The following is a 15547-nucleotide window of genomic DNA, read 5'->3' on the forward strand; positions in this document are numbered from 1 at the left end:
ACAAATGTAGCGAACCGTCTTGTCCATATAGGTCTCTTATTTTTGTGAATGTTGAATGTGAAAAGCATTGTGTTATTCTTGACTGTCACCAAAATTATGATCTTCATTGTCATTAAAATACATTATGTACCCAAAATAATGTGTAGGACATTATCCCACTTGGCTCTAATGACATCCTTCCTGGAGTCTAGTATTTAGATGTGGATGCCTAACTCTAAGAAGAATATTAATATGGTAGAATAAATGCTTTATGGGAAGAACCACAAAGAAGAAGATTGAATGAACTAAAAATATTTGATTTAGTAGAAATTTAGGGAGATATAATTATCTTTAAACATTTAAAGGATTGATTTGTGTAAGAGTATTTCTCTCAAGCACTGAGCCAGGATCCGTGGATACAAATTATGGGGAAGTAGAACTGTGCTTACAGAAGTGAGAACATTTGCTTTTTTTATATTGCAGAGAAATTGTTGTCTGAAGACTGATCGATGCTGTCAGAAGCATTTTCTAAACTTGTATGAGTGGAGTTTTTAAGGAGGCAGTAATCTTTTCGGCAAGAAATTCACTTAGAAACTGAGATAATAAATGAAGAGCAAGTAAAGCAAATAGAATTTTGACTTTTTTATTTAATAGATCGCTCTTGGATATTTTTCTTCATTGGTGAATATAATTTTTACTAGTGACATGAAAAATCTGCTTCTTTTGTTTAAAACTATTTCTTCAAAGTATTGCTAATTTTCATGGAGATTTCTGGTGTTGGAAATATGTTTCTGTCTCAGTCTTAAAACAAGGTTATGTGACAAAAGTTAGCTCGTCTTTAGAATTCTGAGTTTTTTCTTTTTTTTTTTAATCAGACTTTTTTTTTTTTTAACATTTATTTATTTTTGAGAGAGAGAGAGACAGAGCATGAACGGGGGAGGGTCAGAGAGAGAGGGAGACACAGAATCTGAAACAGGCTCCAGGCTCTGAGCTGTCAGCACAGAGCCCGAAGCGGGGCTCGAACTCACGGACCGCGCGATCATGACCTGAGCCGAAGTCGGTCGCTCAACCGACTGAGCCACCCAGGCGCCCCTAGAATTCTGAGTTTTTTCAAGCTGTAAGTCAGCCTTTTTTTTTTTAAGTGTATTTTTATTTTGAGAGAGAGAGAGAGAATGAGTGCACACATAGGCCAGGGAGGGGCAGAGACAGAGGGGGAGAGAGAATCCCAAGCACGCTATCAGTGCGGAGCCTGACACAGGGCTCAGTTTTATGAACCGTGAGATCACGACCTGACCTGAAAACAAGAGTTGGATGCTTAACTGACTGAGCCATCTAAGCATCCCTTTAAGTCAGCCCCTGATAAATTTTAAAACTGAACTTTGCAATTTAAAAATCAAATGGAATATGTTTTTGTAAAAATAGCGATCCATAAAAAAAGAATTTTCTATATTTGATCTTCTTAAAATTTAATACCTAGGCAATATACAGTGTCTGCTTTCAGACCACAAAATGGAATTGAACTAGAAATCAGTAATAGAAAGAGAGCTTTAAAATCTCCACATACTTAGATGTTAAATAATACACTTCTACATAACATGTGGGTCAAAGAAGAAATCTTAAGACAAATTTTTAAATATTTTGAGTTAAATGAAAATGCAGGTACAACTTGTCAAAATTTGTGGTTGAAAATTTGCAGTGAAAGCAATATTTGGAAAAATTTTGCATATAAAACAGGCTGTTTTTTTTTAAAGATCAACAAGATTGATAAGCCACTAGCCAGGCTAACTAAGAAAAAAAGAGTGGACACAAATTAGTGATATCAGAAATTAAAGAAGGGGCATTACTACAAATCCCAGGGACATTAAAAGGATAATAAAGAAATACCATGAACAACTCTGTACACACAAATTGATAACTTAGATGAAATGGACCAATTCCTTAAAAGACATGATCTGCCAAAATTCTCACACGAAGAAGTAGACAATGTGAACAGGCCTCTATCTATTAAATAAATTGGATCAATGATTAATAACCTTCTAAAACAGAAAGCAACAAGCCCAGATGGGTTCACTAGTGAATTCCACCAAACATTTAAGGAAGGAATTAAATTCCCTTCAGTCTCTTTCAGAAGATAGGAGAGGGAATAATCCCTAATTCATTTTATAAGGCCAGCATTACCCTAATAACAAAACCAGACAAAGACATTACAGGAAAGGGAAAGTGTAGACCAGTATCTCTCATGAACTTAGATGTAAAAATCCTTAAAAATTCCTTTTCAACATCGTATTCAAAGTCCTAGCTAATGCAGTAAGAAAAGGAAGTAAGAGATAGATTGGGAAGCAAAAAAGAAAACCATCTTTATGTGCAAATGACATGATCATCTATGTAGGAAATCTGAAGGGGTTAACAAAAAACTCTCCTGGAACTTATAAGTGATTATAGCAGGGTAGCGAGATACAAGATTAATATATAAAATGTCAGTTGCTTTCCTATATACCATACCATCAGTGAATATGTGAAATCTGAATTTAAAAACACAATACCATTTATATTATCTCCCCCCAAATTGAAATACTTTGGTATAATACAGCAAAATATAAACAAATCTATCTGAGGAAAACTATAAAACTCTAATGAAAGAACCAAAAAAGAACTAAATAAATAGAACCAAAAAAGAACTAAATAAATAGATATTCCATATTTGTGGATATGAGCATTTAATATTGCCAAAACGTCAATTTTTCCCAACCTAAAATCTATAGATGTAATGCAATCATAATCAAAATCTCTGAGGTTATTTTGTGGATATTGGCAAACTTATTTTAAAATTTATATGAAGAGGGACACCTGGGTGGCTCAGTTGGTTGAACGTCTGACTCTTAATTTTGGCTCAGGTCATGATCCCAGGGTTGTGGGATTGAGCCCCACATCGGGTTCCGCACTGAGCGTGGAACCTGCTTAAGATTCTCTCTCCCTCTACCTGTCTCTCTCTCTCTCTCTCTCTCTCTCTCTCTCTCTCTCTCTCTCTCATAAAATAAAGTTTATATGGAGAGGCAAGAAACACAAAATAGACAACACAATAATGAAGAAAAACAAAATTCTAAGACTGACACTACCCAACTTCACGACTTACTATAAAGCTACAGTAATTAAGACAGTGTGGTATTGGTGAAAGAACAGACAAATATAAGGATGCCTGGCTGGCTCAGTTGGTGGAGTATGTGACTCTTCATCTCGGGGTCATGAGTTCAAACCCCATGTTGTACGTAGAGATTACTTAAAAAAAAAAAAAAAGACTAGACAAATATATAGTGGAACAGAATAGGGAGCTATGAAATAAATCCATATAAATATAGTCAACTGATCTTTCACAAAGGAGCAAAGACAATACAATGGAGAAAAAACGATGTTGGAAAAAATGGACATCCATATGTAAAACATTTAATCTAGACACACACTTTACACCCTTAAGAAAAATTAACTCAAAATGAATTACACATCGGGGAGCCTGGGTGGCTCAGTTAGTTAAGCGGCTGACTTCGGCTCGGGTCATGATCTCGCTGTCCGTGAGTTCAAGCCCTGCATCAGGCTCTGGGTGGCTCAGTTAGTTAAGCGGCTGACTTCGGCTCGGGTCATGATCTCGCTGTCCGTGAGTTCAAGCCCTGCATCAGGCTCTGTGCTGACAGCTCAGAGCCTGGAGCCTGTTTCAGATTCTGTGTCTCCCTCTCTCTGACCCTCCCCCGTTCATGCTTTGTGTCTCTCTGTCTCAAAAATAAATAAATGTTAAAAAAATTTTTTTTTTAAAAATGAATTACATATCTCCATATAAAATGCAAAACTATAAGTGTCTAAGAAGATAGCACAGAAGCAGATTGACAATTTTGGGTTTGCTGATAACTTTTTTGGTACAATACCAAAGGTACAATCCATTAAAGAAAGAATTGATAAGAGCTGGGCTTCATTATAATTAAAAATTTCCGTTCTGGGAGGGCATTGTCAATATAATAAAAAGCTAAACCACAGACTGGGAGAAAATATTTACCAAAGATGTATTTGATAAAGGCCTGTTATCCAAAATATATAAAGAACTCTTAAAACTCAACAATAAGAAAACGTGATTTAAAAATGGACCAAAGACCTTAACAGATTCCTTTGCAACAAAGGTATACAGATGGCAAATACACACATATATTTGAACAGATATACACATGAAAAGTGGTCCACATCATATGTCATCAGTGAAATGTAAATTAAAATGAGATACTACTATATGCCTATTAGAATGGCCAAAATCCAGAACACTGACAACACCAAATGCTGACAAGGATGTGGAGTAGCAGGAACTTTCTGCCATTGCTGGTGGGAATGCACAGTGGCATAGCCACTTTGGAAGACAGTCGATGGTTTCTTACCTAATTAAACACCATATGATCCAGCAGCCATACTCCTTGGTATTTGCCCAAAGGAGTTAAAGAGTTATGTTCACATAAAAACCTGCACACAAATGTTTATAGCAGCTTTATTCATACTTGCCAAAACTTGAAAGCAATCAAAATGTCAAAACTGATTAACTGAACATTTAAAATCTTTTCATTTCAAAGTATGTAAATTATACAATAAAAATGCTTTAAGAATTAAAAGGGTTTAACAATCATTTTCAAAAACCTGAATTCTAAACAGGTTGAGTTTTCATGCACCCAAAATTACAGACTCTGTCAAAGACATTTGTAAACCATATGTTGCTAGTATAGCACAGTGATTGAGAAGATGGTCTCTGAAGTCAGACTATAATTCAGTCCTGCCTTTAATCTATGCTAACTGCAACCTTAGGCAGATTACTATACATCTCTGCAGTGTCCTCACTTTCTTCATCTATAAAATGGGGGTAATAACAACAGTACCTATAATCAGGTTATATTGGAATTATATGAACTAGTTCATGTAAAGTGCTTGGAGTAGTGCTCGGAACACAGTAATCACTCACTGATGTTAAGTTCTGTTATCAATACTGTTGATATTACTCATTAATGCCTTCCTTCAGTTTCTTGGCCCCCATAGGAAATACTGTCACATTCCATTATCTTCCCTATTTTGTCACCTCATTAATTTGCAATCAGATGAAAAAAAGGTAGAATATTACCGAACCTTGTAATCCTATACTATATATATTTACAGAGTTGCTATATTCACACTGTGCTGTGCCCTGGAAATGCAAAGACATGATGTAGTTTCTTAAGGAGTTCCAAACTGTGAGAGAAAGATACAGGGAAATAGTAAATGATAATATAGGATCATAAATGTGATCTCTGATGGAGATCATTCTGGTGTGCTATTTAGGAATCAGATACCTAACCCATACTTGGGAGAAGATGATGCCTATGCTTGGCTTTGTTTTTGTTTTGTCTTTTTTTTTTTTTTTTAAGTTTTTATTGTACTGTACTACCAGCTCAATTGCTTCTTAAAGGTTTAATCCCTACCACTAATTCTAACTCTGAGCAAACCTTAGGCTTAGACTACTAGGAAAAATCATTTTTCACAATATAATAATTAGGATGATATGCTCCATTTCACCAAAGTCTGAATTAACTTAAGGTACAGATAGTAAAACACAAGAGTTTAGAATCTGTTACGTCAAAATCAATCTGCCTGTTAATCTGAGCTTTTGACCTTAATGCTTCAACATTTTGTCCCATCTCCGTTAATAGCAGCCACATCCTTTCAGCTGCTTGGAGCTAAAACTTTGGGATACAATCTTGACTTGTCTTTTTTCTCACACTTCACATCCACTCTATCAGCAAATCTAAACAGCTGTCTGTGCAAAATGTATCCAGTGTTTGATCATTCCTCATCCCCTTCATTGCTATGTTCTTATCCAAGCCACCATTAATTTTTTTATTAAAAAAAATTTTTTTTTATGTTCATTTATTCTTTGAGAGAGAGAGAGAGAGCATGAGCAGGGGAGGGGCAGAGAGAGGAAGACACAGAATCTGAAGCGGGATCCAGGCTCTGAGCTGTCAGCACAGAGCCCGACACAGGGCTCAAACTCACGAACCACAAGATCATGTCCTGAGCCAAAGTCAGATGCTTAACCGACTGAGCCCCCCAGGTGCCCCTAAGCCACGATTAATTTTGTTTTTAATACAGTTTTGGTGATTTTTAGTATATTCACAAAGTTGTGCAGCCATCACAGCTTTCAAACTCCAGGACATTTTCCCCACCCAGCAGAGCAACCCTGTACTGCCTACCCTGGACATTAGCAGTTTTATTCACCATATTCTCCCTTTACACAGCCCATGGCAGCTGCCGGTCCACTTTCAGTTTCTATAATTTGCCTATTCCAGACATTTCACATACATAGAATCCTATAATTTGTGGCCGTTGTGTCTGGCTTCTTTCAGAGAGCATAATGGTTTCAGGGTTCGTTAATATACTTAGAATCATTACTGTGTTCCTTTTCATGGCTAAATAGTATTGCTTGCATGGATATACCACATTTGTTTATTCATTCTATGCTTGTCTTTGAAAGAATAGTTAGGGTTAGCTATGGGAAACACATTCAAGCCAAGAGAACAGAAATGCAAACCTGACATTCTAAGAGAGCATGGTATTTTGGAGGGACATATCTTTATTTTTTTATCTTGTGTTTTATTTATTTTAGAGAGAGAGCGCGCGCTAGCAGGGGAGGGGCAGAGTGATTGGGGGACAGAGGATCAGGAGTGGGCTCTGTCCTGATAACAGCAAGCTCGATGCAGGGCTCGAACTCCCAAACCGTGAGATCATGACCTGAGCCAAACTCAGTCGCTCAACCAACTGCGTTACTTAGGCGCCCCTGTAGGCTTATATCTAATACACCTGAGTGACGAAACATTTTAGAGAAAAACAAGCACTGGAAGGAAGGAGAACAGAGCCATTGAATTATTGTTGGCATCCATAGTCTAGTCTAAGATTTCCTGGAGATAGTGATAAGAATTTGGGGTATAATTTGAATATATGATTATTTATAAAAATCCCCTCTGACTAGTTCAAAACTTGGGATTTTTTTATTTTTTATTTTTTAAAAATGTTTGAGAGAGAGAGCGCGCACACACATGTGAACTGGAGAGGGGCAAAGAGAGGAAGAGAGAGAATCCCAAGCAGTCTCCATGCTCAGCAAGTAGCCTGAATGCAGGACTCCCATCCCACGACTGTGAGATCATGACCTGAGCCAAAATCAACAGTTGGGATGTTCAACTGACTGAGCCACCCAGGCATCCTCAAATTTGGGATTTTTAAAAAACTTATTTAGCATACTAAATTTCATTTTTAGATCAAAATAGGAGAACTCCAAAGGTGGGTAGTTGTCTGTTTTCATACAATTATGACTACATGAGGCTTGCATTTTAACCCAGTAGTTGGGTTAAAAGCTTTTATGGAGGTGTTTTTTTTTTAATATTAAAATTTTTTTTAATGTTCATTTTTGAGACAGAGAGAAAGAGAGTATGAGTGAAGGAGGAGCAGAGAGAGAGGGAGACAGAGAATCTGAAGCAGGCTCCAGGCTCTGAACTGTTAGCACAGAGTCCGAGCGAGGTTCGAATCTACGAACCACAAGATCATGACCTGAGCCAAAGTCAGACGCTTAACTGAGTGAGACACCCAGGTGCCCCATTATGGAGTTCTTTAATGAATTTTTCTGCTAAGTTTTTTTGTTGTTTAGTCAAATAATTAATATGGATTTTGTGGTAGTATTGGTTCTTATGTTTGGAAACTTTTTAAAATAGATACAGTGAATAACTTAATGTATTCAGTTCCCAGCATGACTTCAAAAAATAACAAGAAGGTTGAGACACTTTATACATGTGGCATTCTCAGTGTACTAAGAGAAGTAATAACATTAAGTGGATAGAGTCTTAGGTTAGAGGCAGGTTGGTATAATGAAGTTATAGAAAATGTGAACTTTGCCAAAAATAAATTTATTTAATATCTCTAACTTATCTCTGAGTTACTTTTTGTAATGTGGAGGCAGTGCCAGCATCCTGAAAGAGCATCTTAATCTGACCTCCTACTATTAGATAATTTATAATTCTAGAACTTCACTTTATTTGTAATGTGGTAACCTGTGAATTCATTCCCATATACAATAATATGTATAAACTTGTGTGTTCATTACCATATACAATGACAAGATTTTAATATTCCCATCAGTGGCAATTTTATTACTTCCTTAGGAGGCTGTTTTAATAATGTTTGAGCGAATCCTGTCTTTTATTCTATAGATAAGGAAGCTGAGGCCTTTTGAAGCTCTATGACTTGTCCAGGGACACAGTCATCTAGGTTAGGAATAGGGATTCTATTCATTCATTAAATATTTCCTTAAGAGCCTACTTCATAAGTCAGTGTCCCTACTGTCACCAGAGTTAAGTTGGGATGGAGGTAGAAGGGGACAGGATAGAGACATGTATGGCATGGCAGATAAGAACAGAAATAATTTCATTTGAATACAAACTACGTAGGATTAGAGATGTATACACATTGCTTTGACAACACAGGTGGGAAGATCATGGTATTGATTAACTCAGTGGCAGATCTAGAGCTGACTTTTCCAACTCTTAGTCCAGGGTTTCATTGTTCTCTTCACTTTTACGCATTGCTTATCTGGGGAGGAGAAATACCCAAGTGAGTTTTCTTGTCTATAGGCAGCATTTAAATCAATCATCTCTCACACAGTTCTGGTCTGGGTAGTAAAAATAGAGAATTGATAGGTTAAATCTTATTTATTTGGGATTTTCATGTATTTTTTTTTAAGTGTTTATTTATTTTTGAGAGAGCACAAACGGGGGAGGGCCAGAGAGGGCGACAAAGAATCTGAAGTGGGCTCTTCACTGACAGCAGCGAGCCAGATGTGGGGCTTGCACTCATGAACTGTGAGACTATGACCTGAGCCGAAGTCAGATGTTCAACCGACTTAGCCCCCCAGGTGCCCCAGGGTTTTCTTGTATTTTTTTTTTGAAATTGAAGTCTCTTCTTGTAGTTGCAAACTATAATTAAGAGAACAACATCCAGTTTCCTAAATTCTTAGGTTTTTGAACTGTGTTGTAAGAGCTGACTTTGCTGTAATTATTCATAAAGACCTGGATCATAATGTTATAACAGCATCAAATGTTATTCTCTCTGTAGATGGAAAAGCTTTCTTATTTACAAATGAATCAAGAACTTGAATCATTTTGGGGCACCTGGGTGGCTCAGTCGGTTAGGCGGCCGACTTTGGCTCAGGTCACGATCTCGCAGTTCATGAGTTCCAGTCCTACATTGGGCCCTTTGCTGACAGCTCAGAGCCTGGAGCCTGCTTCATATTCTGTGTCTCCCTTTCTCTCTGCCCCTCCCCAGCTCGCACTCTGTCTCTGTCTCTCTCAAAAATAAATAAATGTTAAAAAAAAATTTTTTTTTTTTTAACTTGAATCATTTTATTTAAAACAAATGCCTCTTCAGGGAAATTTGACAATGCTTTTGTACTTCTTAGAGATTGCATAGTACTTTTAAAAATTACCAGATTTTGAATTTTAATTTTGTTCCTACTGTTCTTTTCAGCCAAAGAGATTTGCATTGGCATTTTAATCAATAGAGAGTATAGATTCCTTCCTTTTGCAGAATAGTATATTTAATATGCATTAATTCCTAGTACTTAAATTCAAGTTAATTAAGATGAGGTGTACCAGGGTTTTGGGTGTTCTTGATTGTGTTTTTCTTTTTATTTTAATTTCTAATAGGTATTATTCTGAAAGCTCTTTAGAACAGAATTAAGAATTTTATGCTGTTTTGTTTTTTCCCTTATTTAGAAATCGAAACGAGTTGGCTGAGACTCTTGCCCTCCTGAAAGCACAGATTGATCCTGTGCTACTGAAAAACTCTAGCCAACAGGACAACTCTTCCCGGGAAAGTCCCAGCTTAGAGGATGAGGAGACTAAAAAGGAGGAAGAAGCACCTAAACAAGGTTTTTTTTGTGTGTTTTGTTTTGCTTTGTTTTGTAATTTCTTCTCTCTTCTTCTACTCCTGCTTCCAGCTGTATTAATTAGAATTCTCTCAATTTGAAAAGTTGAAGTCTTCCTGTAGAAGGAGGTTGATTTTTCTTTTCTTTAATGAAAAATAAGAAGCAAAAAGCCATTGAGTACTATCATCTTTTATATTGAACATTTAAAAAGTTTAAATAAAACATGTTCAGATCATCAAAACATTTTTACTATTTTAAGAATGCAAAGATACTTAGTGAACTCTTTTTTATCATTGGAGTAAAGTGACCATAACATAGAATTTATCATTTTAACCCTTATTTTAAGTGTACAATTCTGTGTCATGAAGTACATCTACGTTGTTGGGCATCTGTCACCACCGTCTGTTTCCGGAGTCATCCTCCCCATCTGAAACTCTGTACCTGTTAACCCCTCTCCCTAGCCCCTGGCATCCACCATTTTACTTTCTGAGTTTCCCTGACTCTAGGAATCTTGTGTTCAAGAAATCATAGACTGTTTGTTCATTTGTAACTGGCTAATTTCACCGAGCATAATGACAGGCTGAGTAATAATCCACTGTGTATGTGTGTCATGTTTTTATTTATTCATTGTCAGTAGACAGTTGAGTTTCTTCCACCTTTCGGCTGTTGTGAATAGTGCTGCTACAAACACAGGTGTACAAATATCTGTTTGAGTTCCTGCTTTCACTTCTCTTGGGTATATACCTAGAAGTGGAATTGCTGAATCATATGGTAGTTTGAGGATCTGCCATACCGTTTTTAACAGGTGCTGCACCATTTTATATTCCCACTAGTCATGTTACAGTGCAGCCCACAAAATGCTGTGTGTTACATTTTCATTTCATCATCATAGCAGCTCCTTGAAGTAACTACTACTATTATTTCGATTTTAGAGTTGAGGGAATTAGGAAGTTTATAAACTTGCCCTCACTGCTATAGATAATAAAGTGTCAGAGTCTAGATTTAAACCCTGATCTTTGTATCACATATACTCTTCAACTAGAGTGATCTAGGGCGGTACTTCTCAAATCTTAATAGACATGCTGTTTACCTGGTGATCTTTTTATAGTGCAGACACTGATTGAGTTGATCTGATGTGAGGCTGCCGATTTGCCATATTAAATAAGGACCTAGGTGACACTGATGATGCTGGTCAAAGGACCACACTTTGAATAGCAAAAGGTTATAGAGGCAGTTTCCTCCTAACCTTGTATTTGTCTAAATACAACAGTCTTTCAAAAAGCTGTTTTGTTTCAAATACAACAAAGTCTTTCAAAGTCTGTTCAAAAATACAACAAAGTCTTTCACTACTCCTTAGTGAATGCTGATGTTATCACCCTCAAGAGTTAAGAGAAAGCACAACGAGGGGCCCCCCGGGTGGCTCAGTTCATTAAGCATCTGACAAGAAATGCTTACTGTACACCTGTGTTCCAAACACCATTTTAGTAGACAAAGACTGAAATCCTTGTCTTTGTGAAGCTTACACTAAAGTGGATAAAGTAGCTGGCACATACCACTGCCCATGTGTCAAGTACTGTTCTCAGTGATTTACATATAGTAAGTCATATAATCTTCACAACAACTGTTAGGCATGACATTAGTTCATTGTTGTTGTTTTCAGATGAGAGAAACGAGATACGGAGAGGTTTGAGTGACTTTCCCAGAGTCACATAACCGGTTAGTGGTGCACCCAGTATTCACACCTGGGCAGTCGTTCGGGTCTTTGTCCAGAGTGCCTGTACTTTCGATGCTGCACTAACATATAATTTGTAGTAGACCGTTTTATTTAGTCCCCAAAGCCCTATCTCTTACTCTATCCTCTCAGGTGTAATTATGTTCTGTTCCAACCAAGACCGAAGAAATGGGATTCTGGGCTTGTCATTTTTATTACTATTAGATAAAAACAAACTATTAGATATAGCCCCCCTTGGGCGGGGGGCTAGGGGGATATTCGGAAATCAGACATCAGGGAGGAAAAAATAAACAGGAAATGAATAAAGAATAAAACGGCTACTCTTACTCTTGCAACTAAAATAGATTTTTCTTTGTTAAATTGTCATGCTTTGTGTCTAACCTTAGGAAAATTACTTTTTATATACATCCAAGAAGAAATGCATTACATATAAAAATAGGCAGAAAAAAGATCCAAAAATGGCATCATATGTCCAAAAACATTCACTAACTAAATAATTAAATTGGTTTTTTAATTTCAAATGTAATTAGAATTGCCTTTGAAAAAGTCTGAATTTCTTAAACTGCCATTCAGAATCTCCTAGTCTGGCTTCAAACTATTTTCTGCTGTTGTCTCCTACTGTTTTCTTACAGGATCACTGGTTCCAGATTATCTAGACTTCTTTATTTTCTCCTGGTGTCTTGGGCATTCTTTCTGTGTCTTATCATGCTTTTATCTCGAGATAATGTTCCTCCAGTGTGGAAATTCTAGTTATTCTTCAGGGCCATCTAGAATCTCCTAATCTTGATCCTTTTTCTAAGTTCTGCTGACACTCATTTTTTTCACACTCACATTAGGGTCAGTCATACTACTAGTGTAAGAGCTTGAAGCTCTTTAAAATTTGTTGACTGTTATTCTCAGACTATAATAGATTGCAAAGCAAGTGTTAGGTATAACTTAAGTCCTTCTCTGTTTAAGACCCAGGATATTTTGTTAGGTGATATACTACCTGGAAGTTACTTACAGGATGCCATGAAGTTGAATCTATATTTTTACTCCATGTTAGATACTGTATTCTAATTTAGAAGGGATGAAAAAATTAAAAAAGGAAATTTTATGGGGAAAAACAAAGTTGAAGGAAATCCTAACCTTTATTTTAGTTTTTTTTCTGCTAATTGGAAAAAGTCTTTCTTTTGTTAAATTTTGCACTCATACTCTTCTGCCTATATGTAGAATGGGTAAAGAATATCATTTGAGGGGCACCTGGGTGGCTCAGTTGGTTAAGCGTCCGACTTCGGCTCAGGTCATGATCTCACAGTTTGTGAGTTCGAGCCCCGCATCAGGCTGTGTGCTGACAGCTCAGAGCCTGGAGCCTGTTTCAGATTCTGTGTCTCCCTCTCTCTCTGACCCTCCCCTGTTCATGCTCTGTCTCTCTCTGTCTCAAAAATAAATAAACGTTAAAAAAAAAAATAAAAAAAAAAAAAGAATATCATTTGAGAATCTTTAATAGAGAGTTGAAATTGTAGATTGGCAGCATGCAAGTCTGATTTGGCCTGAAAACATGTTTATTTTCGTTTTTCCAAAGCAAGTGCTGCTTTGTTTTTTGTTTTGTTTTTAATAAATGTAAAAGTTGCCATTTTGAAGTGTACTATTCAGTGGTTTTTAGTATACTCACAATGTTGTGCAACCATAACTACCATCTAATTATAGAACATTTCCATCATCCCATAAAGAAACCCTGTAACCTTAATTAAGCAGTCACTTGCCATTTTTTATCTTCCCCTAACCCCTAGAAGCCACTAATCTACTTTCTGTCTCTGTGGATTTACGTGGTTTGAACATTTCGTATAAGTGGAATCATACGACATAGGGCCTTTTGTGTCTGACTTCTTTTGCATGGCAAAACTGCTGCTTCTTTCACTTTCAAGGTCTACCCTTGTTGTAGCATGTATCAGCACTTAATTCTTTATTATGAATAATATTTCCTTGTATAGATATACCACATTTGTTAATTTATTAGTTGATGGACATTTGACTTGTTTCCACTTTTTGGCTGTTATGAATAATGCTACTGTGAACATCCATGTACATATTTTTGTGGAAACATGTTTTCATGTGTGTCCTTTTTTTATTTTTTAATTTGAATTTGCTGTGAACATTTAAAATTGGAAATTAGAAGAGTTGGTAACTATGGAGCATTATTTTTGCCTATCAGCAATGGACTGTACCTGAATAATGGTTGACCCTTCTTAGAATTCTCATTCTCTGCTTTACCTTAGTTCTCTCTTCCATCCCCTAAGCTTGGGCTTAGTCTCAGCAGCTTAGCCGAGTACTTATATTTTTTCTTTCTTATGATATAGTTAAAGTGAAAAAAATATTATATTCATGTGTCTATCAAATAATGAAAAACACAAAAGAAGAGAAAGGAAAATGGGAGAATCTCCTTGTTTGCAACAATGAAGAAAATTCCTACAGTTATAATAGGTAAAGAAAGCTACAGATGATTGTCTTGTAGCCATTACTAACATGGTATCTGATATAAAGCTTAAATTCAACATGGCAAAATAACATAACTTAGTGTAGTGTATTAGTCTGCCCCGTCTGCCATAACAGAATATAAGGCTTGGTGGCTTAAACAGCAGACATTTATTTTCTCACAGTTTGGGAGGCTAGAAGTCCCCGATTGAGGTGCCAGCTGACTCAGTTTCTGGTGAGGGCTTCCTTCCTGGCTTACAAATGGCTGCCTTCTTTCTGTGCCCTCGCATGGCCTCTTCTATTTTGTATGTGTGGTGAGAGTGATCTGGTGTTTCCCTTTTCTTACAAGGGCACCAGCCCTCTTGGATTAGGGCTCCACCTTTTTGATATCATTTAACAATAATTACCTCACTGAGGGCCCTGTCTCCCAATACAGCCACATTTGGGGATTGGGGCTTTATCATATGAATTTAGGGAGGGACATAATTCACTCCATACATGTAGTATTGTGAAACCGTCCACAGTAATATGATGGGTAATGGAAAAGACACCTGGTCGAGAAATTGGGAAAGACGGAGAGAACTGAAATTTTAAGATGTGTTTCTTCATGCTATTATGAGCAGTTATATATGGAGATTGTTTCTTTTCTTTTCATTCCAGTGCAGTTATCACATAGCGTTAATATTAGTTTCAGGTGTACAGTGTAATGATTCAGCAATTCCGTCTGAATTGGTTGATGAGCAGTTATATATTTTTAAGAAAAAATACTACATGTGTACCAAAACCTTTTTTTTAATGTTGAGTTTGGATCCAGCAAAAAACGTGTCCAACTAGACTGAGTATTTGCATACATAAGTACAGTTGCAAATACTCTTAACTCATAGTGAATAGACTACTAGGAACAAACGGACAAGAAGTTAAGTCATTTGTTAAATTTTGTATCATAGCTGATGAAAGCACAGATATTAATATTATGCAAATGTACATATAATACAAATATAATACAAATATTAGTGATTTATTTGTAGCATCTATGAGTCTTTTTAAATGACAAGAGTTTATTTGAATATGGTTCCTTAGTGAGTCCAAATTTAGGAGATGGCTTTTTTGTACATTGAGAGAAAAGTTTTATTTATTAATTTTTTTTTTTTTTTAAGTTTTAAATCTAAATGTAGGGGCACCTGGCTGGCTTGCCTGGAGGGGCATGTGACTCTTGATCTCTTAACCCCATGTTACTTGTAAAGATTACTTAAAAATAAAATCTGGGGTGCCTGGGTGGCTCATTCAGTTAAGTGTCCAACTCTTGATTTCGACTCACCTCATGAGCTTACCGTTGATGGGTTCCGGTGCTGCATTGGTGGAGCTTTTCAGAGCTCTTCAGGTGGAGCCTGCTTGGGATTCTTTCTCTCTCCCTTTCT

General features: G+C 36.6%; 1 protein-coding gene across 3 annotated transcripts in view; it reads left to right on the forward strand.

The window, feature by feature from the left end:
- Window positions 1–15547, forward strand: part of RSF1 (remodeling and spacing factor 1) — a 158400-nt gene that overhangs the window by 89049 nt on the left and 53804 nt on the right. For all 3 annotated transcript variants that reach the window (XM_042904468.1, XM_042904470.1, XM_042904469.1), the window contains one exon: window positions 9792–9946. In XM_042904468.1, coding sequence (XP_042760402.1) covers window positions 9792–9946 — 155 coding nt within the window. The remainder of the gene's footprint in view (window positions 1–9791; window positions 9947–15547) is intronic.

This window comes from Panthera leo, chromosome D1, assembly GCF_018350215.1.
Source record: "Panthera leo isolate Ple1 chromosome D1, P.leo_Ple1_pat1.1, whole genome shotgun sequence".
NCBI classification, from domain to species: Eukaryota; Metazoa; Chordata; class Mammalia; order Carnivora; family Felidae; genus Panthera; species Panthera leo.